Source organism: Mangifera indica, chromosome 12, assembly GCF_011075055.1.
Source record: "Mangifera indica cultivar Alphonso chromosome 12, CATAS_Mindica_2.1, whole genome shotgun sequence".
Lineage (NCBI taxonomy): Eukaryota > Viridiplantae > Streptophyta > Magnoliopsida > Sapindales > Anacardiaceae > Mangifera > Mangifera indica.
In genome coordinates, this window is record NC_058148.1 from 8,213,270 (window position 1) to 8,239,796 (window position 26,527).

General features: G+C 30.6%; 2 protein-coding genes across 2 annotated transcripts; both read left to right on the forward strand.

The window, feature by feature from the left end:
* The first annotated feature begins 17,069 nt into the window (after positions 1 to 17,069).
* Positions 17,070 to 18,668, forward strand: LOC123192548 (probable xyloglucan endotransglucosylase/hydrolase protein B). The gene is made up of 5 exons (XM_044605133.1): positions 17,070 to 17,159; positions 17,261 to 17,453; positions 17,551 to 17,651; positions 17,746 to 17,939; positions 18,027 to 18,668. The coding sequence occupies exons 2-5, from the start codon at positions 17,267 to 17,269 to the stop codon at positions 18,424 to 18,426; spliced, it is 882 nt and encodes a 293-aa protein (XP_044461068.1). The 5' UTR covers positions 17,070 to 17,159; positions 17,261 to 17,266; the 3' UTR covers positions 18,427 to 18,668.
* Positions 18,669 to 23,702: 5,034 nt separating this feature from the next.
* Positions 23,703 to 24,771, forward strand: LOC123193600 (probable BOI-related E3 ubiquitin-protein ligase 2). Its single transcript, XM_044606650.1, has 3 exons — positions 23,703 to 23,842; positions 23,931 to 24,054; positions 24,144 to 24,771. The coding sequence occupies exons 1-3, from the start codon at positions 23,760 to 23,762 to the stop codon at positions 24,699 to 24,701; spliced, it is 765 nt and encodes a 254-aa protein (XP_044462585.1). The 5' UTR covers positions 23,703 to 23,759; the 3' UTR covers positions 24,702 to 24,771.
* Positions 24,772 to 26,527: the final 1,756 nt, after the last annotated feature.

The following is a 26,527-nucleotide window of genomic DNA, read 5'->3' on the forward strand; positions in this document are numbered from 1 at the left end:
AAATTGGATAAGAATTAGATAAGCACAAACTAATAATAAGGTGGCAACGTTGTGTGCTGCCCACAGTTGCTGAACCTCCTTTCTGTAATTTCATTGACCGACTATCGATTATTCTCAACTCTAATATTTATATACATGACAAGGAAGAAAGCAGGCTGGCAATCCTGGTGAAAAACAGATCTCAACCTTAGAAAACTAACAAGAAAACACATTTTAGTTTTAAACACAGGCATTTTATCTCTTTCTTCTTCTAAGATGAAGTAGTTAAGACTAGAAAAATGAAGAACAAACCCTTAGCTAAATCTGAAACTTGACTGAATTGGGAATCATTTGTCATCAAAATGGCATCGCATTGCATTGAGTTACTAACAGGAATATTTAAACACCGTTTTCTCCTCTTTACTCTGGAAAAGTTAAGACTAGTGAGACTAAAAACATTTGTTAGTCAATAGTTTCTGGTATAATTATAAGTTTCCCAATAAAATTATGCATCTACACTTTTGTATATGTAATTAGAGAATCTGTTATTATATAACTGAATATAAAACTAAAAAAGTTTAGCTTAATGAGAGAGTCCCGATCAACAAACAAAAATCTTTAGTTTCTTTCAGTATTAAAACAAACTGAAAATATGAGCAATGTTAACACTATAACTATTTCTGAATTCTCTATAAAACTTTAAAGTTATGTCAATCCACAATTTAAATCCTAGCTATGTCCACGTTATAACTCATTTTTCTAGTGTGATAGATTGAATCCCCTTAACATGAACTTAGCATGAATTAAGGGCTTTAAAACATAAACACATTTAAGGTTTGATATATATACATTAGACTTAGAAGTTCAAAACAAGTGATATTACAAGTACAGATATTATAATACAGTTAGATTTTCATCCAAAAAATAATAACCGGTAATTTAAGAGCAATGCTACATCTACACATTTTTTATGCACAATTTAGGTACATAGATAATGTATCATCATATGATTAAATATTATTTTATTTTTAATCTAAAATTATTTAATCATATAATGACATATCATTTAAGTATCAAAATTATAAATAAAAAATATGTATACATAATTTTATTAGGTAATTTAACCTATTATCTATCACATCAAATTTGATAGAAAAACTAAAAAGGCTTTTTGTCTTATCTAATTGTAAGTAAAATAATCAAAACAATATTTTTTTAATAATATAAAAATCTGAAAATATGTTTTTCATATACATATAATTTTATCGAAAAATAACATAATTAGTGTTTAAAGCAAAGAAAAAATGTTTTTATTATAATTTTTCTAATGATAAATAATTAAAAGTAATAATAAAAATATGTAAATTATAAAATTAAGAAACTAGAATAAAAATTGTTAAACAAAACAGTAAGTGTTCTTTATTAGATAAATTATTTGTTTACTCTATCACTTTGTTATTCATATCCAATTAACATATAACAAAAATTGTCATTATATTTCAAGTTATATTTTGAATGTAAAGTCCATTATATTATAAAACTTAAATTTATAACATCAGTTGTTTAAACTTATAAATTTAATTGTTACATCAATATTTAAAGATATTTACGCTTTATAAATCTAGTGGTTGTTTTCAACGTGCATGGAAAATAATGGCAGTCCTTGCACTCTACTGCCTAACTTTCACCTAAATTAAGTTTCTTTTTCACATTATTTAAGTAGGCCAGCCACAGGTCTTTCATTTTTACTTCTCTTTTACTTTAAAACTTTAATTTAAACAGGTTTTTCTACGATATTTTCATGCCATACGCAAGCATTATCGTCATAGAACCTAGTTTTATTTTTATTTTTATACATACCGAGTAGAAACCGTTTGATTTATACATCCAGTGTTTCAGAAGTTCCTTGTTACAACCGTTTTCTCTTCTGGCTATTTGACCGCTTTCATCTTTCCTATAACATTCTTCTCAAAATCTCAACCTATATATATGTAAATGCATGAGGCTGCCCAGTATCTCATCCAACACTCAAAGTCATTAACACTTCGAAAATCTTCTTCTTCTCTTCTTGTTTTATATAAACTTGTTCATCTTTCACCCACATAAGCAATTAAACTCCCTGTTTATTACTTTCAGGAATTTGATTCATTCTTTGATCTGAAAAATGAGTGCCAGGTTCAATCTGTGTTCAGAGATGGTCGTTAGCAACAGTGATGATGATAATAATGAAGCATACGTTGAGATTATTCTTGACATATTTCAGGATTCTGTTGCCATTAATAGCATTCAAGGAGGGGCTGTTCTTGAAGATCCAGAATTGGCTTCGCTGATCAACAAGATCACTGTGGAGAATAGGTCCTCGTCTTCAGTTCGTTTCTCGTTGTTTCAAAGCACTTGTTCCTATATCAAGCAGGCTTACCAAAAGCTCGATACACGAATTGCTTCACTCACAAGGCGTTTCGATCAGACAAAAGAAGCTGAAGTTCATTAGATAGATACATTATTGAATATTCAAGATAGATCAAGAGTTAAAATTGTTATTGTATTTATTCAAGTTAAAATGATCCTAGATTCATTTTTTTTAAAATTATGTATTGCTTTTGTTTCATTCATTTCCAATTCGAGAATAAATTACTGCATATCTTTTCTCTTTTTCTTTTTTGGGGAAAAAACATTACAAATTATCGAATAGAGTTAATTTGGAAATCATCTAGTTTGCCTAATTAGGCTAAGATTGAAGTTAATTAGGAAGTTCCATATAGTTAATAAGAACAATTATGCTGTCAACTAATGCCTGTGAGAAGATTACGGCGATTTTATGAATTGTGAGAGATTTTGAAATGCAGGAAAAATTAGACATGAAATTTCATTAATTGTCAAATGACCTTATAATTTACCTATTTAAAAAGCTGATGGTACCCATAACAGCACTGATTAAATCTCAATCTACTAAAGTCGTCTTCAATTTGTCGAACTAAGCTGTTGGAACCTGTTTCGAACCATACAAGACCTCATTTAGTTTGCAAACTGCTATAAGTTCCTTATCCACAATAGCAAAACTTTCGAGTTGGCTCATATATACTTGCTCCTCATACCTTCATTTAAGAAAACAATATTAATGTCAATTTTCTTGATATCCCAAGCATATTGGATAGCCAAACTCAGAATAATCTTAATGGTAGTAGCTTTAACAACTGGGCTAAATATTTCAAAATAATCCACTCAAAGTGGTTGCTAGAAGTCTTTAGCCCCTAAGTTGATCTTATACCTTTAAACAAACTCATCAAGATTATATTTGACTCTAAATACCCATTACATCCCGCTAAATGCTTATCAGTTGTATGAGGAATCAAGGTCTAAGTATTGTTGGCTAATAAGACATCTTAATCAACTTTCATGGCAACCTTCCATTCAGGTTTAGAAAAAGCTTCAGAGATACTGATGGATTCTAATTTAATAGGTGACTCAGAGTTGGGTGTTTTGGTTACGAAAAAGGTTTAGTGTAAGACGCCAATTTTAGACTTGGTTAACACAGGATGGATATTTGATCAAGTAATAGGATGAGGCAATGATTTAATAGGTGATGAAAGAGGTTATGGTGATTGTATTATAGTATTTAAAAGAGAAAGATCAGTAGGAACAAATGTTGTTGATGCAGAAGATGATGATAGGTAGTTTGTCAGTTGTACTTCAAGATCAATAGTAAGATAAGTAAGGTCTGAATTTATGGTTTGAGGGGATTTAAGATGTGTATTTGAGGTGGCAGGTAAAGGATTTGGTTGAGATAAAGAATTTGTTGCAGTATTGGGAGGAAAGAAAATCAAAAGTTACTGAAATCTATGCTAATTATGAATTGTAGAAGGATCATGTGTTAAATTTTGAGGTAAAGATTTAGAGTAACTTGAGTTATTTGAATAGGTAGAATTTGACATAGAAGTTGGTGAGAATGTAAGATCTACTTGATTAGATTTTACGTAATCTTATTGTCTATAATTGATGATATTTTTGAAAGATCAACCTATATAAAATCAGAGTACATGACTAAACACCTAATTGGGTATCATGTACGAAGAGGAACTTTGTTTCGTTATATTACACACTTGAAACAATATAGATTCCACTTGTAGAGTCAAGACACTTACCTCCCTTATGAAGTAGACTACAGCCAACAAAAAACATATGGTAGCGTGATAGTGGAATTTGTGTTTATTATAAAGCCTAAGATAAGGAAAAATTGCAGTACCAAAGACTCTTAACCTAGTGTAATTAGGAATTTTGTTAAACAACATGTGAAAAAATGAGATGAATCCTAAAATAGAGGATGAAAACCTTCCTTTTAGAAATGAGACTCTTAACAATATGTGTATGGAAAATGATATCAAATGATTAAATTTTACTTCCTACTCTTTGCCTAAAAGTTTCTTTGTCACATTATTAATTCACGTAGGCTAGCTATAGTCATTTCATTTTAGAAAGTTGTATCTTTTCATACCGAGTAAGAACCGTTTGATTAAAAGATCATATGATTTAGAAGTTTCGTTTACAACCCTCTCTCTTCTATTTGACTTCCTGCTACTTTCCAACAACATTCTTCTATTAGCGATCACATATAAACTTCTCAAACTGTATATATGCATATAAATGAGAATGTCCATACCAAATTCGACACTTAAAGGCTTTAGATAGACGCCTAACACTTCTTAAAATTTTCTTTTTGGATCTCTTGGTTCTTCTTTTTCCATAGACTTGTTCACTTCTCACCAACGTAAGCAAGTAAACTCCTTGTAAATTAGCTTCAAGAATTAATCCATTCTTTGATCTGCAAAATGAGCTCCAGGTTCAATCTTTTTTCTGAGATGAAACTGAGCAACAGCGGCGGCGATAACAATGAAGCTTATGTTGAGATCGTTCTCGAAATCTTTAATGATGACTCTGTTACGATTCATAACATTCAAGGAACGGCCGTTCGTGAAGATCCACAGCTATTTTCAAAACTCAAGAAAGTTTTGGAGAATAGGTCCTCTTCCAGCTCGATTGGTTTCTCTTTAATTGGAAACACTTGTTCGCATATCAAGAAGGTCTCCAAAGGGCTGAAACGCAAGGTTGCTTCACTGACTAAAAGATCTTCAGCATATGGGCGTTTTATCACGCAAAATTAGTTGCAGTTCATACCTTGAAAGAACCTATGTCCACTTGATAGGATTACATTACATGAATAGTTGCAATAGTATTGTTGATACTTAACTCAGAGGATCCCAAATACATTCTCTCTCTCTCTCTCTCTCTCTCTCTATATATATATATATATATATATATATATATGTAATTAAAAGAGGATATATATATTGGTAATTAAATATGTATATTAACAAAAATGGGAACTCAACCACAAAATTTTATACACTTTTCACCACAAAATTGTGGTTTATTTATCATAGACTCAAGTTTATTTGAACACGTTGTCTATTAAATCTTTTGGTTGACTTTGATTGTAAGGAGACGGTTAACACCATTCTTAATAAAGACTTTATCATTGTTATTAATACTAGTCATACTATTAGTATACGGAACATATTTTCTTTGAATAATAATATAAGCATTCTTCAATTTATCTGAAAAGTGAATTATACTGTTAATTGGATTATAAAAAAGAATTTTACTTTCATAGATTTTTTTAAAATTATTTTAGGCTCCTCTTGAATTTCAAGAGATCCTAAATTATGATTTTAGGGAAGTCTTAACTCTCCAAAATTGATTTTTTTTTTTTTTTAATTTTGCGCTTTGCCCTATTTTACTGAAAAAAAAAAAAGGCCACTCAAACGAAAATCCAAAAACAAACTAAGCTCGTGTAAACCCAAGGAGGCCAGCAAAAACTCCTACAGGCAAGCCGAAGAAACAAGCAAAACAAGCCCAGGAACTAGAGAGCAGCCCAGACCACCAAACAGCAAACAACCCAGAAAAGGCAGCCGAACAAACCCAGCAAATAGCTGAAGCAGAAGAACCAAACAAGCTACCACCAAGAGAAGAGACCACCCACGGCAACCAGAAACACACAAGAAAAAAAACAGGGCCAACAAAAGGCAAAACAAGACCTAGAGCCAAGCAAAAAGGCTGTTGACAAGCAGTAGAGATCAAACAGCAGCAGACCAGAAGCATAGTGCAGCGGACCAAAAGCAAAGTGCAGAGAAGAAGCAATGCAGCAGAGAGTTGTAGCAGAAGAGCACAGGCAACTCCAGGAGACCAGAAGCTATATATATATATTCAATAAAACGTTTATCAACTAATTGGAATAATTCCCCTGAATTTTATTAGCTAATTCAATCTGGGAATTTTTTTTTTACAGTTTATACAAAACAATGGTTTACATGTTGGCAATCCTTGTCAGCTTTCATCTAAACCGTATAATAAAATAAAAAAGAAACACTTATATGTAGTCGTCCATTTCTATTTTTTTTATTTCTTTTAAGTAAATTGAACGGGGTAACTTTGTTGTTTCAATAATGCTTTCTTTTTCGGTGAATTGTATCAACAATGTTTTCATAGGACCAAAAGCGCACCATAAGAAAAGACTTTGTTGTCCATTTCTGTTGTTACATTCATAAGAATTACGATGTGACGTAGTATGAGGAAGACGAAGAAGTGGAGAAGTCGGGTTTTCATCGACAGTGCTTAAGAGACTCTCGACAATTTCCTTAACAAAAAAAATGTTGTGTGTAGGCTTTTAATGAAAATATTGCGTTTTTTTGTTGTTATTTCTTTTAACCAAAACAAACTGTTTCATTTAAGCAGCTTAATCTTGACAAGCTGGAAGAAGCCGAACTCAAAACTAAAGCACTAGTTGCACGACTTAGATTAAGTTCAACTCAAGTGTCTCTCCACTGACACTCTCGACACCTCCGAGAACATTGTTCACTGGCCAATAATCTTTAGAGGTGGATACAAAATTAGACCAAGTTTGAACACCCTCAACTCTAATTCAGTTCATATAAAAAATAGTCGGATTTGGTTTGATTTAAATTTAGCTCGAATTGATAGTTTGAATTTGTGAATTAATTTGGTTTGAACTTATGACTTAAATTCATAGCTCGATTTGTAACTCATTAACAAAATGATATCGTTTTTATTCAAATAATAGACAAAACACCAATTTAAGTCGTGAATTTTAGTTAAATCAAGTGACAAATTCGAATTATCAATTCAAACTATGAATTCAAATCGATTCAAGCCATAAATTCAGATAACCTATTTGAACTAAACCAAACCAAATATCTTTTAACTCAAGTTTAGCTCAGTTTCAAAAACAAGTTGAATCTTTTAACTCGAATTTAAATTAAACAAATTTAAATTGAGTGGACCTGGCTTTCAAGATCGAGTCGGTTCTTAAATCTAACTTTAATAACCTTGTTCAAGCCAACATTGAAAGGGTGATAGACCAACTCAAACAAACTTAATTTTGAATTTGAACTAGATATTACAATTCAAACCGAGCTCAAATCGACTTTGGGCCCATATGACTATTCCAGCCTGAAAATTATGTTATTCTAGAAGAAAAGCAATGAGAAGGGAAGGTATTTTGCCATGGGTCCATTTTCTTTTTTAAATGGGCTGAGGTTCAACCTATTCAAGTAACAAACAGGATGAGTGCAATTCCATTGGCTTTGTGAGTTTACGCCCAACAACGCTAACCATTTGGCCCACCCCTTTTTGCTCCATCAATTTCGAAAGGAGCATAACCCTCGAATTCCCTAATCCAAGAGCTCTAATTGATTGATAAAATTGAAATTAGCGAGCTAACGAAACTGTATCACATAACCATTTCTTCTCCCTACATACAATAGTGTGATTTTGTGTTGTCATTGTTAAATTATGAGTAATACTATGTGTATCTTATTTTTAGTATACAGTTCATATAAATAAATGATGCGTTATTATGTAATTGAGTATTACTTTATTTTTAATTTAAAATTACCTAATAATATGATAACATATCATTTATATATATAAATTATATATAAAAAATGGTACATATAGTTTTATTGTTAAATTATTAGATGTTTATAATATATGCATGGAAAAGAATAAAATCAAATAATGTATGATTTGATTAGGTATATAAACATCAAGAGATTGAGGAAGCTGACGATAATGCTTTGAATCTGAAATAATAATATGTTCTCACACGTTTGTAACACTAATTTAATTATTAAATATAAGAGTCTTTTCGCATACCGTAGCAAACTTACCATCTCAATTATATATAAATATATTTTTTTTATCATTAAAAAAATCATGAATTGATGTATGAGCAGCATTATGTATATAATTTTTCAATATAACTTTGTGTATAAATAAACGATGTATCAATATATGATAAAATAATTAAAAATCAAAAATAAAACAATACTCAATCACATTGGTAACATATTATTATTTGTACACAAAATTGTATATATAATTTTATTATTTATATATATGTTGATTTGCCAATACATTCGTCTCTTTCTTATGGATGATGGCAATTTGGCAGTTTAGTGAAATATTTATGAAGAAAATTACTTTACGTTTAATGCCATGGTATATCAATATTAGTTACAGTTCATTTCTTGTTCAAGTAAAAAATATATATATTTTTTGAGTAATAAATATTATGAAAATAAAGATTTTATAAAGAATCATTAGCTGTTTGTAATGTCAATGTAAAAGAATCTTTTTTTTTTTTTTAATATAAGAGATGATTAAGTTATACTTGTAAAATACTATTATATATTTCAAAACTTAAGAAAAAAATTAGTTAAAAATTAAATATTAATTTCTTCAAATAATTAAGTTGTAATCAGAATCATCAGATAATACCAAAGTATTTTTAAAAAAAACACATTTTGGCATAAGAGAAAATCTTTGAATAGATAAATAAATTCAACTAAGCAGACAATAGAAAAGTCAGTATGGTGGAACCAAGAATTAATGGTAGTGTAACATCCATCATGATAATGCTTCTGTAAAGAGAAGAAGATGATTTTGCCATTTTGGAGTGTTGTTAGAGCCAAGACTAAAGCATTTGCTGAAAGTCTTTGAATGGTCATATTCATCAACATGATGTCCCAATTTGCAGCGAACTTCTGAAATTGCCTTCATAATCATACAAGAACATGGCTTGAATCTGCACTGTTATGGGTTGGCTTCATCTCCATTTGTATTATTTGAAAAGACAGCTAACTTTCTGTGTAATTTGGTTGGCCATCTAATTGCCAACAGGATGTGCCATTTCAACTACACCCGAATATTTTCACAACTGGCTGAAGTTTAGGTATGAAATATTTCAAAATCAGCATTCCTATTTTGGGAAACAGTTCATATGTAACTTAATAAGCCTAAAATCTTTACGCCAAATCCCATTAATTTGCACATGTTCTTGCCTTAATGGTTGGCCCCTCTTCTCCAGGAACTCTTTCTCTTTCACCTTTGTTGCTGTTATAGTCCACTAATTTTGAACAAATTATCAAATGCATTTGACATAAAACCAATCACATGATGATTGTAAACTTTACAAGTTTCAATTAATATGGGCAAGTGGAATTGGCAAGACTTGATTTAATTTCCCAGTACAACGTATTAAAAGATGTTTATATTCAACAATTCTTTATTAATGAGTTCTTGTAGACGTCTACATTTTTTCTTTAGAAGTTAAACTTATATTTTTGCTGATAGTTATTCATACTCCTAGGGAAGAAAATTGATAGAAATTAATAAAAATTTCGAAGATATTAATAATACAGATTTTGATTTTGAAGAAATCAGGATGTTGCATTTAAGAATTACTAAATGGGTTTTATATTATTTATTTGTATCTGACAATATTATGTTATATAATTATTTTCTTTTAAAGACATTTTAATCTTTATAAAATCTAAATCTGCATGTCCTTATCAACAATTCTGTATTACAACACCATTTAAGAAAAAAATAAAAAAGGGTGGTTCGCTCTTGTAAAGAATTGTGATTTGTTTAATGGGTTTGACAAAAAACCAAGATTCAATTCAGATGGCTGACTGGCATTGACAAGAATTGACTTCTCTAGTATTCGTATATATTTATCAAGGGAAAGTTTATCAATGGAAAGACATAAATATTTGACTATGTCTAGCATTAAAAATTTGCCATAATTCAATGGAGGTTGTATTCCATATATAAGAAGAAGACATCTGGCTCAGGTAACATCTATCTGATTTTGCCAACACATGCTTTCGAATTAAAGGAATTGGGAAAAAATGTGACATCTATCTGAATTTGCCGACACATCCTTTCAAATTTAAGGAATAGGAAAAAAAAAATGACGTTCAATAGTTAAAGATATCTTTGAGTCTTTACATTCTACCATTCTAACATCAAATCTAATTATCATATGAAGAAATTTATCTAAACATAACTTATAATATTATTATTTTAAGGTCCATGCATGGCATAACAAACAGTAGGTGTATATATCCATATGGATTTCTAATATTAAGCTATATGTTCTCTGTATGTTGAAGATTTTAAATGTGGGGAGAGGAAAGAGGGACCAATCCTATCCTAAGAACAGTGTTGAATAATTTGACAGAGTACATAAAAATACATGCAGAGATTTAATGGAGATGTCCCTACAACCAATACTGTTTTTGCAGCTGGAGGACACCACACCACACCCACCAAACCCCACTTACATATATTACATAGTATTTTTCAATCCCCTCTTACATATATTTTACTTAGTATTTTTCAATCCCCACTTACATATATTACATAGTATTTTTAGGTCTGCAGCTCTACAGGATTTGATCATTGAATCATGGAGGTATTACTGCTGTCAGCTTGCTTTCATCAATTTTTTGTCATATTTCCAACAATGACATATCATTTGGAGACATAAATTTAGAACAAATCTTTTTTATTGAAAAACAAATGATAACTGGGATTTACAAATGTGAGAAAATCTTGAATAAGGCAAGACATGTCATCATGTGTGATTCTCATATATAACATGAATGAAGGAATACATTTATGCAGTAAATAATGCTAAATCCAAGCCCTATTTGACCGCCATGAAGCAGATGAATAATTAACAAGTGATTTAAAAAAGAAATTTTACAGTGAAGTGAGTGAAATGAGTGGAAAGCATATGCTTGCATGTGTTGAGGCCACATGCAAGGTCCAATGTGGAGCCATTGGTCTAAATTAATTGGCTTATATATGCATAATATCAATTAAACAAACGACCTGAGGCTCCATTATCTGGTTTTGGTCCCTTAACAACTATACAAACCCTATTTCTCAACTCTCTTCTTCCTTCAAACAGGGTGGACTGCGAATCTTTGCAGCTCCTTTTCAAATTCTTTGGGGTCTTTTCTGTCGAATGTTTCTGTCAGGAATATTTTATAAAGTTAAAATACATTTACGTCCTTGTATTATGACATAGTTACCCATTAAAAATTTGACAATCAACGAAGGAAAATTTAGTAAAGACATTAAAATAATTACAAAAATCCTATATATATATGATGTTATACTATACCAGACCTCATATTATAAAGGGCACATCTCTTATATATAATTTCTATACTTAATTATTTAAAAAATAATAATTATATCAAACGGGAGTTCAAATTTAAAGAAAATGGAAGATAATATTTGAATAAAAATATTGATACATAGATAAAAAAGAACATAGTATATACTATATACATGATTTTTATTTGCTAATCATGTTTAATTCTTCTTTAAAATTAGTTATGTCCATCTAATTTTTAGTCAAATCTCTCTTATCCCTTCCTTCCAATTTATAATTTATTTTTGTTTTGTTTATAGTTTGGAGTAGCAAAAGTAAAAACCATAAAATATTTATTTAGTTTAGATTAAAATAGAGGATGTAAAATTTGTATTTTCTAGGAAGAATATGCTCATTGGAATTTGGAGACTGTTCTCCACATGCATTATTATAATGATAATAAGGAAATTTTTAATCATATTTTAATGTAGCTGTAGTCCAATTTCTTATTTGGAATAATTTAATTAACATTCATAGAATTTATCATTGATTGTATCGAAATTACTGTCCTACCATCTAAGTGATTTTGATTATAGTAAATAATTCATGAAAAAAAGTTAATTAAAATACTAGAAAATAAATCATGTGCTGACTATCAACATCTCAGCTCGACCAAGTCAAAATGAAAAACAGATGGTTCACCAATTAAAAGAATAATAGTTGTAAAGGTTCCATCGGTTGTTAAACAGCTGATTCACAGCAAAATTCAACTAGACATTAAGCATACAACAATCTCCAACTCCCACTTCTCAAAATTCAAACTATGGTTGATTCTTTGATATGATACTGTGCCTACCTTTAGATTTTATACTTGTAGTAGAACACCTTCACCTTCAACAAATCTTCACTCTTTTTTATGTGGGGTCTTATGTTTCTGTCTTTTTATCTCTGAGAAGATTTAAGGCAGATAAAAAGATTCTTGATCATTTTCTACCTCATGTTTTATTTAAATATAAGATTATAATATAATTTATAATAAAATTATTTTAACGTATGAGGTTGAAGAAATTATGAGAGTTTACTTGTAGGGTTTTAGTATGTGCTCTCTGAAACTTCACCAATGATGTAATTTTCTTTTCAACAGTTTTATCTTTTATGGTCAGTTAGACTTAGACATTGGAGTCTTAAATAATAGTTTTAGAAGTTTGAGAAATGGAAAGTGACGAAAAGGCCAAAACCCAGATTCAGTGTAATCTCAAACTTTTGTCCATAAAATTATAAAACTCTATAAAAACTCACCTATAAGTTAAAATTAACAAAATTTTATTAAATCTAAAGGAAAAAATATTATTAATTAATAATATTAAAAAATAAAATTTTATCTTATTTTTTAATTAAAAAATTAATAACTTTCTCAACTCAAAATTTAAAAAGTCACAATTTCCCCCAATTTCCCTTTGTTAAGGTTTACTTTCTTTCTCTTTTTTCCTGCCACCTTCTATATAGTTGGCCGATAGCCCATGCCCAGTTTTTCTCTCTCCCAACGATGTCTCTCCCTCTAATGCTCTCTCATGACGAATAAATCCTTTGGAGCAACAAAGGATTTGTCAAATCCAAACAAAGTCTTCATCTGAGTAATGTCTTTGTCATCTGGAAGAAATATTCATCTGCCAGGAGGAAGCTCCAAAGAAAGAGACATCGCCAAAAGGGGGAGAGAGAGACATCATTAAGAGGGAGAGGGAGAGACATTACCAAGAGGGAGAGAGAGACTATGCATCGGTTGTCAGCCGATGATAGAAAAGGTGGCCAGAAAAAAGAGAGAACAAAAAGTAAAGTTTAGTAGAGGAAAACTGTGACTTTTCAAATTTTTAGATAAAAAAAATTGTTAGTTTTTAAAAAAAAAAAGATAAAATTTTAATTTTTTTAATATTATTTATTAAATGACATTTTTACTCTTAAATTTAACAAATTTTATTAATTTTAATATCTCATTAGTAGATATTTAGGTTTTTAAAACTTTATAGGTGATAGTGTGTATTACACTAAACCTTGCGTGGGAACAAGTATTTTGGCCTAAAGAAAATAATAAAAATTGGTAACAAAAACATGATTTACGGGAGATCCAACAGAAGAAGGTAGAGCCAAATAAAAAAGACAAAAATGTGAGGGAAGAGGGAGAAATACATTCGACAAAGTGGAAAGGGTCCGTAAATTGCCGACTCTTTTTCATATTTCAATGTCTATTAAAATTTCGACATGTTTTCAAAACAATATTACTCAAACTCCAACACAAAAAAAAAAAAAAAAGCTTTGAAACAAAACAACGTAAAGATAAAACTTCATAATTCAATCCTCACGACAGCCACAGATTTTGGCACATGCAGCTGTATTGAATTCACTACTTTTCTCTCTTATATTATTTTTGGGTTATTAAGTAAAATAATAATTTTTAAAGAATTTATATAAAAATAATTACACTTTTCCCTATTATATTCACCGTATCAAAGTAACAAAATCAAAACTCTAAACTAAATTTGTAGCTCTATCAATTTTTAATTCTTCTTTACAATATTTATTATATCTAAAATGAGAAATCAAGAAAATTCATTACTTCCAATTATTATGATCAAATTTAACTTCAAATTTGATTATTCTATACTAGATTTAGGATCAATCTTAATTTCGTGCTCATCAATCTAAGCTATAGATTTAATGTTTGTGTTGATTTATTGCTAATGTAAACATTATGTTTATTTTTAAGGGTGTTTAAATAGTATAACATGTATTATTTAATATTGGTAAATGGTTTTAAGAATTTAAAAATACATAAATTATAAAAACAACATGTGTTTTATGCTACTAGCATATTTTCTTGGCAAAGATTCACATTCTTGTTCTCTACTTATTAAATGTAATTATATTTATTTATTACTATCACAAGATTGATCAAATGACACATGGAATTGTTTTGGTTGGGTATAAAAATACAAATGTAGTTGGTTGAAACCCTAAATTCGAATCTCATTTGAAATTAAGGTACAAATCAACAATAACTCATTATTTCTACAACACACAATCAATAATAATTAACACAACACTTCATCTTCATCACAACAGCAAATTAAGAGTACAATATTTGCTACACACCTTGAATTGGGAAACATGTAAAGATGGAGAGAAATAGTGAAAATGGAGTATGTATGGAGATAGAGTTCTGGCATAATATAGTTTCGTTTAGATTGAAAAGTATTTTTGTTAATAAAAATGACTTGGCATAATGTTTACACAAGTTCGCGTAGAGGTTACGTAAGCTCTTTAAACTAAATCTAACAAACTAATATTTCTTAGGTCTAGACTGATTCAACATTAAAAATGCCAACCCTAGTTCACACCCAAGAAAATAAGTGAGCTAGTGTATATTTATGCAAGTTTGCATAGAGATTACACCAGTTAAGGAAAATCTACTAATCATCTAACCCAATAAACAGTTTGCATTTTCCCAAGATTGTGTAAAAATGATGCTAAATCATGTATTTGCATCATACACAACAAGAAAAAATTCTACTCTCTTCTATCCCAACAACATTCACAAGACCCTAAACCCTAAACCCTAAATATCAATAAAATCCAAGAAATTCAACACATGTTTTTTTTTTTAATTTCATGTTTGTATTCAAACTAGTATATAATCATAAAATTATGCAAAAATCTTAAGTGGTCATTCAGTTCGCTAAAGTAAAAAATTATCTTAATAATTTATTTTTTATTACTAGTATTATTTTATTTGATTTTTCAATAATAAAAAAATCTAATAATATTTTATTATCAATAATGATGTGATAGGTAATATAAGAAAATTAGCATATTCACCTTACGTATTAAAATATTACCAAGATAATCTTGATTTTGTTATAATTATATTCTTACTTATAAATTATTTAAGACAAAAATACTTTCATTTGTAATTAATATAATAAGTAATATGAAGAATATTTTAAAATAATTATGCCCAAGGAAATTTAAATAAAATAGTATATTAATATTCTCTTATTACCTTTAATCAAACATAATAATTATTTATATATACTAATTTTTATCAAATTTTATCAAACATATTAATAATTTATATTTAATAATTTTTTAAGTAATATATCTTCAAGCTAATATTTCACTTTTAGTAATAAAAAATTATTCAAATCAAACACACTATAAGGGCTATGGTGTGGGGAAACATACTTAAAGGGGAAAAACTCAAAACAAGCAACTTGGTTTTTCTGTGAAATATTTAAAAAATTAATTATTTAATTTGGTTTAGTTTTAGTTTGAATTTCTATTTTTGGTTAATTTAGGTTTAGCTAGAAAATCAAATTACACCGTGCATCTCTAATTTTGAGAGTAAATAATATTATGTGTACATACTTTTGATACATAATTTAGATATACAGATAATGTGTTATCATATGATTGAGTATTATTTTATTTTTAATTCAAAATCATCCAATCATATGATGATATATTATTTATATACTCAAATAATGTATTAAAAATATATATATATATATATATATGATTTTATTATTTTAGGAGCATGTGAAATTTTACACAGGGAGTCAATTATGTTTGTTAATAAATGGGGTGTTTAAAATTAATACGAACATCAAGAATGATCGACAAAATGAGCTCTATATTTTATTATTTCTAATTGGCTAAATGACTTGTTCCCATCTAAAGTGACCTTCTCCAACTTTAAAAACTCAAACACTCACCTATGAAATAATTTCTATTAAAGTTTTTAGTTAGTGTTAAAGGTAAAACCGTTATTTTAATTATATTATTTTAAAACATAAAATTTATTATATTTTCCCCCTAAGTTTTATAACATTTTCCCCCCAAGCTTTAAAACATTAATTTCCCCCCCTAAGTTTTAAAAACTAACAACTCAGTCTTGTCTAAAGTTTTCAAACTTTGAAAGGTAACATTCCCCTCTCCCAAAAAAAAAAAATCCCTAAGTTTCTTCCCTCCTTCTCCAGAGACCATCCGACAACTTCCTCATTTTTTCATCTGTTTGGCCGATCATTCCTCATTGTCGAAATGGTTGGCTGGCACACAACGATGTGATAAAGAGATAAATATCTCTTCATTGTAGGTGCAATGAAAAAAATTTTGTCTCTTCGTCGCATTGCCATGCGCCGGCCAAACATTCCAACAGTGAGGAACGACCAACTAAATGGGGGAAAAAAATGAGGAAGTCGCCAGAGAGGGAGGGGGAGTGAAAATGCTATTTTTCAAAGTTTGAAAACTTTATGTAAAAGTGAAGTTATTAGTATTTAAAATTTAGAGAAAAAATATAATGAATTTTATGTTTTTTAATGATATTATCAAAATAATAATTTTTCCTTTTAACACTAATTAAAAATTTTAACAAAAATTGTATGGGTGTTTGGGTTTTCGAAAATCGGAGAAAATCACTTTGGATTGTTGGAACAAGTTTTTTGGCCTTTCTAATTTTAAATAAGTTACATTGTCTTGACCACATTAATTTTACTTTGCATTTACACCCCAATAATGGATTCAGATAAAAATCCAACGCTACTTAAAGCCCTTCTCCTCCAACACTTTTCGCATCACTCTCTTTCTTCTTCTCTTTCTCTCTACTGTAATGCTCTTGACCCTGCAAATATAATCAATTTCCTTCTTTTGCTATTGCTTTTGCTCTTATAGAAACTAAACTAGTCAGACTTCTTTGTGTTTCTGCAGAAAAAAATGGCTTCTCACTTTTGGATTCTGCTTCTGGGCGTTTCCTTTATGGTGTCAGCAACAATGGGAGCTCCCCCTAGAAGACCCGTGGATGTCCCATTTGGAAGAAACTACGCGCCCACTTGGGCTTTTGATCACATTAAGTACTTCAATGGTGGCTCTGAGATTCAGCTTGTTCTGGACAAATATACTGGTACGCTTTCAGTTTGTTTTCTTTCTGTAAGTTCATTGAAGATATTCGGACTAATGTTTATTTTAAAAATTGAAAAATGTGAACTTGGAAAAAAAAGGCACCGGCTTCCAATCCAAAGGATCTTACTTGTTTGGTCACTTCAGTATGCAAATCAAACTGGTCCCTGGGGATTCCGCTGGAACTGTTACTGCTTTTTATGTAAGTATTGTTTTTACTTTTATTTTCTTTCCTTCCAAACAAAGCCTTTGTTGTTTATATTAATTAATCTTGTGTTGTGTATCATCAACTGCAGCTTTCTTCTCAAAACTCAGAGCATGATGAAATAGATTTTGAGTTCTTGGGAAACAGAAGCGGCCAGCCTTACATTTTGCAGACAAATGTCTTCACCGGAGGCCAGGGAAACAGAGAACAAAGAATTTACCTTTGGTTTGACCCAACCACAGCTTTCCACTCCTACTCAGTCCTCTGGAACATGTATCAGATTGTGTAAGCTTCTCGAACTGCCCACATCATTTTTTATTTCCGCCATTAATTTATCAGATTGCTGATGTGTTTGATTGCTTAAACAAACAGCTTCTTTGTGGACGATGTCCCCATTAGAATCTTCAAAAACTGCAAAGATTTGGGGATTCGATTTCCATTCAATCAGCCAATGAAACTCTACTCAAGTTTATGGAATGCGGATGACTGGGCCACAAGGGGAGGGCTTGAGAAAACCGATTGGTCGAAAGCTCCATTCATTGCTTCATACAGAGGCTTCCATGTCGATGGCTGTGAGGCCTCGGTTGAGGCCAAATTCTGTGTCACTCAGGGGAAGCGTTGGTGGGATCAGAGGGAGTTCCAGGATCTAGACTCTTACCAATACAGAAGGCTCTACTGGGTTCGTCAAAGATTCACCATTTACAACTACTGTACTGACCGTTCAAGGTACCCAACAATGCCACCTGAATGCAAGAGAGACAGAGATGTTTAAGAATTTGATCCATCCTGGGGTTGCGATACTGTGTATTATCATGGCTCTTGATGAATGATTCTTTAATCATTAATATTGTTAAATTATATTATATTATATGGTAATATGTGTATGTTTCTAGCAGGCTATGGCTAGAAGTAGATGCATATTCCCCAAGTGATTGTCTGGTTTTATGTTTATTCTGTTGCTGTTGCATCTCTACAACAAATCAGTAAAATAATTTGAATCATATATTTATATAATGTTGCTTCCATTTTAGTGTTAGTATATGAGTAGTGCTATGTACATAACTTTGTGCATAAACAACGATGCGTCATTATGTGATTATATAGTTAAAAATTAAATATTAAACAATACCTAGTCATATAAGAATATATTATTGTTTGTACATATAATTTTATTATCAGTGTTTTATATAAAGCTTTATTGCACATGTATTTGCCCCTCGATTAATTAATTCATGCCCACTTCTAATATTGCTTAATGCATAATATCTATCCTTAATTATTATTACGAGTAACATTATGCAGATAATGTGTTGTTATATGATTAGGTGTTACTTTATTTTTAATTTAAACTCATTTAATTACAAAATGATATATTATCTGTATACTCAAATTACATATAAAAAATTTATACGTATAATTTTATTATATTATTATTATGTAATGGTTGTTGTGTCGAATAACTTTGAAAAGTAAAATTTCTTTTTGCTATCAATTTTTTCTAGTGGTGACAAAAACATTTGTAGTAAGTGATCAAATTGCAAAAGGTTGAAAATTTAATGATACTAGATGTTTAGGTTTTATTTAATTTAAGTTGCTCTGGAATTTTACCAAACTTCACCTACAATCAACAATCGCAACATAAGTAAAAATAAGTATAGAGAATTAAGTAGACAACAATTTTAAATAGATTCGAATAAACTCAACATAGCTTACATCTATTGGATCAATTCCAACAAAGATTAATCCACTAAGCAAGAAACTAGCTATTAAATGCAAGCTCAAATGAACGTTGAGTAAACACTCTATGTTTACTTAATTAATTTCTATACATCTCTTATAGAGGCTACACTTATTCTCATATCTGAAACACCTTAAGCATTCCACTCAGTTATTCAAGCTCCCGTTGGACTTTGTAATTGAAATTCTTTCAAACTTCGCTAAGAGTGTGTATCCCATGATCTGAATAACCAAACAAACCTGCAAAATGAAAAAAAAAAAGCGCACACACAGAGAAATATGACATAACATAGTATTAATTAGGCAAGTAAATCTAGGATACTGTGATTAGATTCATAATTGTTACATCAAATAAGTTTAGGTTTTACAAATATGATAAAAATCGAACCCAGATCTTCTATTTCATAAATTTTACTAACCCTTAAGGTTATAGACATAACATAATTTCATCTAATAAACAATGAACCCAACATAAATAGCACAAAAATAGTGTAGAAATCAAAGGATATCTAGGTTCAATGGACTCATAAAAGAGGATTGATTTCGATACGCAATCAGAGCAAAACAAATGATTGACACTTTGAAATTAATCACAATGGCACGCCTGCAAATAACTAATTTAGATATAGAAAAAATAAGTTGTCGGCTAACTTAGATGAATAATCTAATTTAAATTTCCAGGCATAGACTAATGTATACATTACACAAAGGCCAAAAATACTTGTTCCCACCCACGTTGAAATCCTAAGATATATATAACACAAAAGCCGAAGCGAAGATGTTACTGGAGAAAGAGAAAAATAAACGTTAAGAGGTGAAAAAGTTAGTTTTTGAACTTTGAGTGAGGAAAAAATTATTTGTTTTTAATACCTACAGGAAAAATGTGATAAATTTTTAATTTTTTAAATATTTTTATTAAATAACAGTTTTACTATTGATCCTAATTGAAATATTTATCAAAAATTGGCTCATAAGTGGGTATTTGGGTTTTTGAAATTTAGAGGGTAGCATTATAGGATTTCACTATGCCTTGGGTGGGCAAAGTCTTTTGGCCTAACACAAAATATTCATAATTTGTCAAATACACTAGCAAAGGTCCTCATAAAGCTCAGCTCATGAGTTTTAGGTCATAATAAGAGAATAATATTTTATGCACAATTTTTGTATACAATTTGATGTACATATAATGGTGTGTTATCATGTGATTAGATAATTGAAAATTAAAGATAAATCAACGTATAATCATAAAATGAGACATCATTATTTATGTATAAAGTTATATAAAAAATTAAGTTGTACACATAGTTTACTGCATGATAAAATTAGTTTGTGCCAATGTGAATATGAATAGAAGTTTATGAAAGTTCAAATAATTTTCCTTTTTAACAACCCATTTCTCCTTATTGTCTTTTACAATCAGAGATACACTAAGCGCTTTACACTGCAGGATCTAAACAGTGGACCTAAACCTCAAGGGTAAAAGCAATTAACTCACAAATGTTTTACTGAAAACAGAACAGAAAAAAGAGAGAACTCCCGGATTTTCATGTTTAAAATGCAGAGGCTAATGATGCTTCTAATGGGAAGCAGCTGTTTGATGGAATCGAATTATAAAGCTAGGCCTCCTCAATCCATCACAGCTTGTGAAGATTCATCAGCCAGTTGAAGTTTTTTCAAACATATGTGTCTTTTGAGTCACACCAGACCCAAATCTCAAGAAGTCTGATGTTCATGTCTCTCTTTTTGATGAGATAACATAGATAATAGATTTTGTCAGCTACGAATGGTTCCCACCAAGGTAAAGTTTCCCCTTTATTAAATTAATAAAAAAGAATCTTTTTCAATCTTCATTCACCAAATCCAGTTGGGCTCTATCTGTGACGGTGCTAGTGGGGCTACTCAGTCCTGTAAATGAACAAACTCAAATTGCAGTTTTCTTCTATTTTAGTATGTATTGGGCCAAGTAGTATAGACTGAGTACATTATTATGTAAGGCTCAAGTGAATAAAAGCAGAAAATTTTGCAGTATGAGACTGCCGAGAAAGCACCAAGAAACACATGCACACATGTAGAGGCAGCTTGGTATTGATTCTTGTGAAAGTCTGAGACTGCCCACTTGAAAGTGAGAAAATGAATATGACAATTTTGCTATGATAGTTTGAATGACAAGGGATAAAAAATCTCCAACTGAAAAAGTTTGGGTTCAAAATTTGTTTACAACATATCAATATTAAACTTTTAATTTATCTGATATAGTAGTTATAAGATTGACCATTAAACTTAGAGTTTCACCTATTTAATGTAATCAGTTAACCTCCAAGAGAAAATCTAACTTATGTAAAGTTTTTTGTTACAAACAAATAAAAAGAAATGAAAAACAATTGGGAAGTTACAGAATGATTGTTAAAGCAAAGGATCACGCATGGAGCCTTTGCGGATCAGAATCAGGAAATTTTGCAAGCACAAAATGGGTGTCAGCTAGGCAAAGTCTCTATGGAAGAACTCCTTTTGAATTTGATAATGTTTTGACCTTTTCATGGGCTTGGAAAGTTGTTGGAATATGCAAATAAGTCTTGCTTTTGAAAAGCACAATAAGAAATAGTTTGCTTTAAACATGTTGAGAGTTTGGCATGTGTTAAATAAATGATGACAATAATCTGAATATTACCAGTGTTTGTGTTGATTTGTTGAAACCAGTGTAACATTTTCTGTCCTCTAGACAAAAACAAATCTAACTCAAATTTCACCTTCGTTTTTGACAATCATTGTCGGCACAAATAGACATTTAATATGACTGTACAAAATGGCACAATCAACAGTAATTCTTTTTACCCTACATTATAAAGAGAAAAGGAAAGTAATGTCAAATATGAATGATGAAAATCAGCAATCGGCTTTCATCAATTGCTCCATTTGTCTCTGTCGTCAAACTCAGATAAAAAGTACACAGATTGCTGCAAATTTAATAATAACGCGCCTGATCAGTTCATCATGAAAAATAGCAATATTATAAAGCCATGTCCCTATCCTTGTGAAGTTAAACAGGGGAACAGTGCCAAAATTTAATGAGAATATGAAGTTTTGGTTGGCGGGTATCTTTCACTGCTATCTATATATATGAGGATTGTTATGATAAGTCAGATTCGTTCAGCCAACGTTAAGAGATAAAATTTTTCTGATAGGGACCAGAGGTGGGAGCCCTGAGAGGAGAGCACATGCTCTCTATATATGTGTACAAATCAATCACCGACGTGCTCTAATTCCTTTATTGAAAGATGCCTAATGATGAGAAATGGGTGAATATACTTCACTACCTCTTTAACCCATTCTCAGAACTTAAAAATGTGTAATTATGTATAATATGTTGTATGATATATAGGTATCTGTCGCGCGGCCAACCTTTGACATGCCCTTGGGCATCTCCAATACTCACTTTTTGAGCATCAGCCTTACATATACCTACATTATAATTTATGATCGTTGGTTTCGTCTTACTTTAAACTCTTTAGAGAAATAACTCCAATTTCTTACTAGTTTGTACAAAGATAGTTTAGTCTCCTTTCAATGTCTCTCTCCTGTCTTCATTATGCACACCTTTGACTAGAGAGTGCCCCCAAACTACAAATAACACACCCCAAAACCAACAACCATGTGCACTAACTTTGTGTCATTATAGATCTTTTCTTTGATTTACACAGTTTTCCTCTTGAACTCTATCTTTGTAAAAACTTAAATAATCGTTTAAGAGGTGTGGGTGTTAGGTTTTTTTTCTTTTGTGCACGCCTAGATAGGTCTTGGTTTCTGTGTTATCCTTCTCGTTGAAAAGAGTGAGTTTAAGTTGTTTTCCGAACCTTATTTGAAATGCTCATTGCTTGCTTGTTGCTTTTTGCGTTTATATATATATATATATATATATATATATATATATATATATATATATATATATATATATATATATATATTTTTTTTTTTTTTTTTTTTTTTTTTTTTTTTACATACCAAAAAAACCACCCACACTGACTTATTAGCACGTCTACATATCGTTTCTGCCATGAGCCCCAGCAGTTTCCCACATAACAGTCCATGACCCATATGTCTCTGAAGTTGTTAAATTATTCATACCATTATGTGAACCTCAAACCCGTATGGCTTTCTTTTGGCATTCTTTTTTGGTCATTCCCATACCTTTTTTAATTCTACTCCATTGCTCTTTACAATGAATAATTTATTATCTGATCTGAACATGATCAAAGACCAAGATGCATGTATTAATTAATTTAACTACAGATTAAATTCATAGCTAGTTAATTATTGTTGGGGTCTCTATGTACTAGGCCTCCTGCAGCTTTACTATTCCCACTCGTATTAATGTGGCATGTGAAAGAGCAGAGAAATCACTTTCTAAGACCACAAATGGCCTTGCACTCTCAACATCCTCAAATTGCCTTCAGGTTTCTTTCTTCTAATCAATTTGCTTCTAAATGGCATGAATTTCCAGTTTTGTTTATAGCAACTAATGGCTGTGTTGTGAAAATGCAGGAGCAATAATCAGTGGGAGGAGCATCAGAACACCATGCCTGCAGGCTTCTTTGAGCCTGATGTTCATCTTCATTCTTATTTCTGTGACCAAAATCTTCAGCTTGATGCGTTTATTCAACTTCAGGTCAACTTAATTAACTGTTCTTATACAAGATTCTATCATTTTCTGTAGCTTTAAATTTGAATTGATATTAAAATATGTCACATATTCAGAATCAGAAGCTCCAAGAAGCCGTGGAGGAGAGCCGAAAGATACAATTTAGGTCGCTGGTGAGGATAATGGAGCAAGAAGTACAGCGAAAACTTGAAGTAACAGAAACAGAATTGCAGAAGGCGAAGAGGGTGAATGCGGATTTAGAAGAGAAGATTAAACAAATGAGTGAAGAAAATCAAATGTGGTTCAACATGGCCAAGAACAATGAAGCCACAGTTTTCAGTTTAAGGCAGAGCCTTGCGCAGCTTCTTCTGTATAACAATCATGATAAACCAGCCAATATTAACAATACAATTGAAGGATTTGGAGAGACAGCAGATGAAGATGATGATGCCGCGTCTCCATTGATACAACCTGCAAAAAGCAAAGAATATTGGGAAGAAAAGAACAAAAAAACAATAAAATCTTTTTGCAAGGGCTGCGGAGGAGGTCGAGTGTCGATTCTAGTATTGCCTTGCCGCCATCTCTGCCTCTGCAAAGACTGTGAATTGCGACTTCATTGTTGTCCTATTTGCAATTCTTTCAAGAATGCTTCCTTGGAAGTTTTTTTTTCTTGATTTATTGTAATTCATTGTTTCTTCCGGTTGACTACATGAATTAAATAAAAATTATGTATTATTTAGATAATTTTGTGATCTAATATATAAATAAAGAATAGTTTAGAAAGAGTTGTACTAAGTCTATTTTGAAATTTATAATTTATCACTCATAAATTTGAAGTTCTTATGTAATAATTTTTAATAAAACGTATTTATTGGACAAAGACTATTCACCTTCGTCCAATGAAACGGTTGCGATAGGAAGATTGACGACAAGAGAAGAAGATAGTGAGAAGCTCAACCTCTGGTAGAAACAGATTTCAATTGCAAACTTAGAGGAAAAGGTGAATTTTTTAAAATTTAATCTTCAGCGAAAAATTATTAATTTTTCAAACCTATGAGAGTCAATGAGATACATTTTTAGGGTTTTAAGGTTTAGTGGTAAAATGATAATTTTACCCTCTATAATTAACCATTTCGGTTAAGTTTAGCAACTCATAGATAAATATTTAGGTTTTTAAAACTCCACGAATATATGTTTGGGAATAGTTTAAACCTTAGGTGGGAATAAGTCTTTTGACCTTTCAAAAAAATCACCTATATAAATCTATATGTTTTTTATTCATATCCATTTTACTTGCACCCATTTTTCACTCAACCCGTACCCGGCCTTCTCACCTGCTTGCCAAGTTTAGTTTTTAGTCTTCCTTTGTTGAAGGAATTATTCTTACTCGTTAACTAAAATAATATAATTATATATACATATTTTTTATATATAATTTAGATATATAAATAATGTGTTATTAAATAATTAAATGATTTTGAGTTAACAATAAAATAACACTCAATCATATAATAATTTATCATTTATATATTTAAATAACATTACTCTTAATTAATTTTAAATTAAATATAAAAAATATTCAATCACATCGTAACATATCATGGTTTATAGTCAAGTTTGTGCTCTTAGTTTTACTGGAATATAAATTCAGACAAAAATGAAGTAGATCAAATAAAAGAAGGGTGAAGAGTAAAGAAGAAAAGTTGAAGAAAGATGCCGGCCGGACGGCAAGAACGAGAGATCTTTTCGCTCGGCCCTTCAGGAAGAAGGATACACAGCCTTATCAACATATCTGAGAGCCTACTAGATCGGAGACAACGTAGACCTCAAAGTGAATGGTGCTGTACACAAGGGCATGCCCCATAAGTTTTACCATGGCCGCACTGGTCGCATCTGAAATTTCACCAAGCGCGCCACTGGTTTCGAAGTCAACAAACAAGTCTCTTTCTTTCCGCTGTCCTAATGTTACTAAGCCAGTAATTAGTACGCAATGGTGTTTGCGAAATTGGAAATGGGATTTGGTCATGGAGAAGCAGGGTGAAGCTAGACTTGTAGGGGGGCTTTGTGAGAAAAATATGCCCAATACTATCTGTATACATTTTCGATATACAACTTGAATCATAGATGACAGATTATCATGTGATTGAGAATTATTTTATTTTTAATTTAAATTTATTCAATCATATAATAACATATCACATATGCATATAAATTGTACATTAAAAATGTACACGTATAGTTATATTATTTTATTATTAGTTTTTTGCTGCAATTGGGTGTAATAATCTTCAATAAAACCATGTGCACAACTTTTGTATACTATTTTATGCACAAACAATAATATGTCATAATATAACTGAATATTATTTTATCTTTAATTTCTAACTATTCAATTACATAGTAATACATTATTATGTATGCACAAAAATTGTATATATAATATTGCTTATTAATCTTCCCCAACTAAGACTGGATTCAAACCAAACCGAGCTCAAGTTTG

What these genes read in the sequence shown, in the direction of transcription:
- LOC123193600 (XM_044606650.1), top strand. Translation starts at nt 23,760, where the DNA reads ATGTGGCATGTGAAAGAGCAGAGAAATCACTTTCTAAGACCACAAATG. An exon ending in CATCCTCAAATTGCCTTCAG is followed by an intron (nt 23,843 to 23,930) that starts GTTTCTTTCTTC and finishes GTGAAAATGCAG; the next exon opens with GAGCAATAATCAGTGGGAGG. An exon ending in ATGCGTTTATTCAACTTCAG is followed by an intron (nt 24,055 to 24,143) that starts GTCAACTTAATT and finishes TCACATATTCAG; the next exon opens with AATCAGAAGCTCCAAGAAGC.
- LOC123192548 (XM_044605133.1), top strand. Translation starts at nt 17,267, where the DNA reads ATGGCTTCTCACTTTTGGATTCTGCTTCTGGGCGTTTCCTTTATGGTG. An exon ending in TGTTCTGGACAAATATACTG is followed by an intron (nt 17,454 to 17,550) that starts GTACGCTTTCAG and finishes TGGAAAAAAAAG; the next exon opens with GCACCGGCTTCCAATCCAAA. An exon ending in TGGAACATGTATCAGATTGT is followed by an intron (nt 17,940 to 18,026) that starts GTAAGCTTCTCG and finishes TTAAACAAACAG; the next exon opens with CTTCTTTGTGGACGATGTCC.